Below are 4633 nucleotides of genomic sequence, written 5' to 3' on the forward strand. Positions count from 1 at the left end.
TTAATATCTATAAATATTGTATATATAAATATAAATATAAATATAAATATAAATATAAATATAATATATAATATATATTATTATATATTATTATTTATTATCTATTTATATTATTTTTACTAAATTTTATAAATTTTATTATATTTGCTCATCTACTTAGTCTTCATTTGTTTCTATTTAATAATCTTTTAAAATCTTTTTATTTTTTAAAATTTTTATCATTTTTTTATTTTTACTTCTGTTTTTATTTTATCATCAATTTCGTTTTCTTAATTATTAATTTTTATAACATCAAAATGTGTTTCATTTTAATCTTAATAAATATTAATAGATTAATTTTCAAATCCATTATTTATAATATATGAAGTTAAATATAATTTATCCTAATCTATTTTATATATATTTATTTTTGATTTAAAAATTAAAGATATTAATTCTAAGTTAAGCTTTTTTTTTAAAAAAAAATTAATAAAAAATAATTTTAAATTTTATACTCTTTCGAAACATTTTAAACTAGGATTTTAATAAAAATCTTTTTCATTTTAAATGAACTATTCTAATTTTTTTGATATCATCTTTAAAATAAATATTAAAATATAAAATTTAATAGTTAATAATTATTTAAATTAATAAAATCTTAATAATTAAAAATTTAATTTTTTTTTTATATATAAAAAATAAATTAAATTAAATAGTAAAAAAGTTTAAAAATTGCCTGAAAATTTTTTTTTTTTTTTTTTTTTTTTACATTTTAATCTTTGAGTTATTTTAAATGCTCTATACATTTTTTTTTAAATCTATTTATAATAATTTATTGTATTAAAAACTGCTAATGATATAGTTTTCAGTAAATTATTTAAACCCTAATTTTTTTTTTAATTTTATTATTTTTTTTAAAAATAATAATATAAAAACAATATTTTATATTGATATTAAAAATTATTTATGTGTAACTAAAAAAATATTAATACATTAGGAGTTTTTATGATTTCTATATTATTATCAATAAGGACTGATATTAAATCTTAGTTTAACTCCATGTGTTATTTTAAAAATATAAACTTTTTGTTTTTATTATTATTTTAAGATATGTTTTTTATAAAAAATTAATATATTTTATTTTTAGTATTTAAAAACTAATATTATAAAAGAAAATAAAGTATTAAATATAATAATTTTATAATAAAGTATAAAATTAAAATAATTTATGATAATATATACTTTTGATTATAATTATTATTTTTTTTTAAAAAAAAAAAAAAAAAAAAAAAAAATTATAATCTTTCATTAAAAAAAAATTCATTCATCTGGTTTTTTATCTTTTGAAGAACATCCACAATTACCACCCCATCTTTCTTAAATTTTACTACAATCAAATTCTTCTTTTTTAAGACTTTTATTAACAATATTATGTAATTAGCACATATATTCCATAAAATCTTCCCTTCCTCTACCTTTAAATTAAAAATCTTTAGTATGCTCTAGGAAATGTTATGCACATTCTTTACAAGGATAAAATTAACCGCTAAAATAAATAAATATTAATAAATATAAAAAGTAAAATTATATAAAATATAAAACAAATATAAAAAATTATATTTAAATACTTACAATAATATATATAAATATATATGTATTTTATAAAATATATATAAATATTTATTTTTAAAATAAAAAAAATATATTTATATTATTAAAATCTTTAAATAATTTTTTACAATAAATTCAAAAATAAATTAGTTCTATCTACAAAATCTTTTGTAACTTCCACAGGATATGTTGCTGAAATCATATGTAATAATGTCCATCCGGCATTTCCTAATTATTCCCTGGTAATAAATTGAGAATAATGTTTTTCTGTATTTTAATTTTATAAATTATAAAATATTATTAAATTAATATAAGAATACCATATGCATTTTAATCTTTATTTTCTACATCTTTCTCGTTTTTTTCCTATTTATCTTTTTCTTTATTATCATCATCAGAATCATTTATGCTAAATGTATAAGGATCTTATCCTTTTTTATTTCCTCCCCATTCATCTGGTAATGAATGTTAAAAAAATTTATGAATTCGATTTAATTGAAGTTTATTTTAAGAAGCTTTTTCATGATTACGATCAAAATTATTTATGGTTGTTATAAAAAACAAAATTATAATAAATATAAAAGATGAGATTATTGCTAAAGTTCCTTTTTGTTTTGTCATTTTTTAAAATTTAATGAAAATATAGTATTTTCTAAGATATAAATTATTGAAAAATATTATATTATTATTTAATATATATATATATATATATATCTAATTAAAATTATTAGTATGTATATAATATATTTATTTTTTTTAACAATATTTTTTATAATAATTTTTTTATTTATATTAATTCACGTTATTTTTTATCTTAATTATAATAATTTTTTTAAATATTTTATTAAATTTATTATTGAAATCGAATGAAATAAAAATGTTTAATTTTTTTTTTTCTACATTAAATAATTTATATTTTAGATTTATTAATATTTATTTTTTTTTATGTAAAAAAAAAATATACTTAATTATTTTTTACTATATTTTAAAAAATAACTATGTTAATAATTCGTTTTTCAATAATTATATTATTAATGGCTATTAGTTGGAACAATTTTTCTTCATCTCCATAAATATAAAATTATATATTAGATTATCAGTAAATTAAAATAATTAATAAATAAATAATCACATTTCTTTTCTTTTTTTTCTTTTTTTTTTAAAAAAAAGATCTAATCTATAATCAATATAAAATTTCTTCTTCTAATATTTATATGGATAATTTAGTTTATTTAGCAATACTAAATACATAATACTATTAAAGGAAATGTTTGATAATATAGATATAGAAAATCTACTTAGTAAGTTTTTAATGGCAAGAAAAACGAATACAAAATAATAAAAATTTCCTGATTCAAATAATAATTTTGCCTCTTTGTATGGAGGAGCAACAATAATTGATAAAAATCCTGAGTCATAAAATGCTAAATATGTATTAGATGATAATTATGATAAGTTAGTTTTTTTTTTAAATATAACTTTATCTTTGTTTTATAAATATAAATAGATATATGGTTAACGAATGTAGTGTTTAAAATAAATTTATTGTTATTAGTTTAAAAGAAGATATTAATATAAGCGGTTTTTCAATAATAAATAAAGAATTTTATTCATCAAATGTCAAAAATATATTAGTAAAAAATTAAATAAAATAAATATATAAAAAAAATTAATTTAAAAGATTTATGGAAGCAATGAATATCCAGTAAAAAAATGGCTTGAATTAGGAAACAAAAAAGCTAAAAATATTAATGAATGGCAATATTTTGAATTATAACAAATGTGGGCAAGATATGTAAAATTTGAGTTTAAAAGTCATTATGATGAAGAATATTATTGCACAATAACATAAATAAAGTAAGTTTTTTTGATAAATTTAAATTATTTAATATGCTTATAAAATAAGAGTTTATGGAAGCCCAATATTGGCTGATTTTAAAAAAGATTTTATGGATTAATAAAACTAATCTGAAAAAACAAATTCAAAAAATAAAGAAGATGAATATCTGTAAAAAATAAATAAAGGAATTAATAATAGACAAAAAGATTAAACTAATTATAATTTAACGTTAGAAAAATTTAATAATACATAATTTACAAATACTAGTAATATATTAATTTAATTAAAATGAAAATAAAAATATATTAATTAACAAAAGCTAATCAAAATCCTAATTAAGTAAAATAATGGAGAAATATATTTTGGGAAACCAAAAACGATTTATTAGAATCTTTGTAATAATAATAAAAACAAGACAAAGAATCTATATTTACTTTTCTTACAAAAAATATTAAAGTAATATATTGTATTTAATATAATGTTTTTTTTTATTAATTATAAGGATATTTAATAATTTTAAGGCTTTTTTGTAAATTAATAAACGTAATAGAATTAAGAATTTAATTAATAACTAGAATAATATTAATAATAGTTAAAGTAAAATGAATAAAATTCTAATAAAATCTAAAATAAAATTTAAACAAATAGTGACAATATTGAATAGTTAGTAATAAATATTATATAAAAAATTTAATAATATATTTAAAATTAAATAAATAAGTAATAATAAATTTAATAAATGAAAGAATAATTCTATATTATATAAATAGCATTACTTATTTTAGGAATTTTTTTATTTTTATTAATATTGTTTCCTAAAAAAATAATAATATAAAGAACAGGAGGATTGCATTTAAGATGATAAATTATTAATTATAAAGTAGAAATATAAGAAAAATATTATTAATAAAATAAAAGTATAGATTTCTTAAAATTAAATTATATATTATATATTATATATTATATATTATATATTTATTTTATTTTCTTTTTTATCCATATAAATTTATTATTAATTTTTTAAAAAAATTAATTTTATTATTTTTTTATATTTATTTTATAATTATTATCTTTTTTTTATATTTTCAATATTTCTTATTATCTTTTTCTATATTTTTTTCCAGTTTTTCTTTATCATCTTCTTCTTAAATATCAATATTTTACTCTTCATTATTTTACAATTATTATTTTTTTGTTTATAAT

At 13.6% G+C, this 4633-nt stretch overlaps 1 protein-coding gene across 1 annotated transcript, besides 15 other annotated features; it reads right to left on the bottom strand. All coding sequences in view use genetic code 6, as the record gives it.

Moving 5' to 3' along the window:
• The first annotated feature begins 22 nt into the window (after positions 1-22).
• Positions 23-77: a microsatellite.
• Positions 65-115: a microsatellite.
• Positions 72-114: a microsatellite.
• Positions 72-146: a microsatellite.
• A 40-nt stretch (positions 147-186) lies between these two features.
• Positions 187-227: a microsatellite.
• Positions 228-596: 369 nt separating this feature from the next.
• Positions 597-657: a microsatellite.
• Positions 658-1153: 496 nt separating this feature from the next.
• Positions 1154-1216: a microsatellite.
• Positions 1217-1248: 32 nt separating this feature from the next.
• Positions 1249-1274: a microsatellite.
• Positions 1275-1299: 25 nt separating this feature from the next.
• Positions 1300-2143, bottom strand: IMG5_130280 (hypothetical protein; the record flags this gene model as incomplete). Its single annotated transcript, XM_004032053.1, has 3 exons — positions 1300-1525; positions 1719-1857; positions 1911-2143. Coding segments are annotated over 3 exons (597 nt in total), but the record flags the coding sequence as incomplete, so codon positions are not given.
• Positions 1613-1709: a microsatellite.
• Positions 1620-1700: a microsatellite.
• A 195-nt stretch (positions 2144-2338) lies between the features above and the next one.
• Positions 2339-2377: a microsatellite.
• Positions 2340-2377: a microsatellite.
• Positions 2378-4103: 1726 nt separating this feature from the next.
• Positions 4104-4169: a microsatellite.
• Positions 4170-4368: 199 nt separating this feature from the next.
• Positions 4369-4406: a microsatellite.
• Positions 4369-4414: a microsatellite.
• Positions 4415-4633: the final 219 nt, after the last annotated feature.

The sequence above is a fragment of the Ichthyophthirius multifiliis genome (assembly GCF_000220395.1).
Source record: "Ichthyophthirius multifiliis unplaced genomic scaffold scaff_1120509251021, whole genome shotgun sequence".
Taxonomy (NCBI): Eukaryota; Ciliophora; class Oligohymenophorea; order Hymenostomatida; genus Ichthyophthirius; species Ichthyophthirius multifiliis.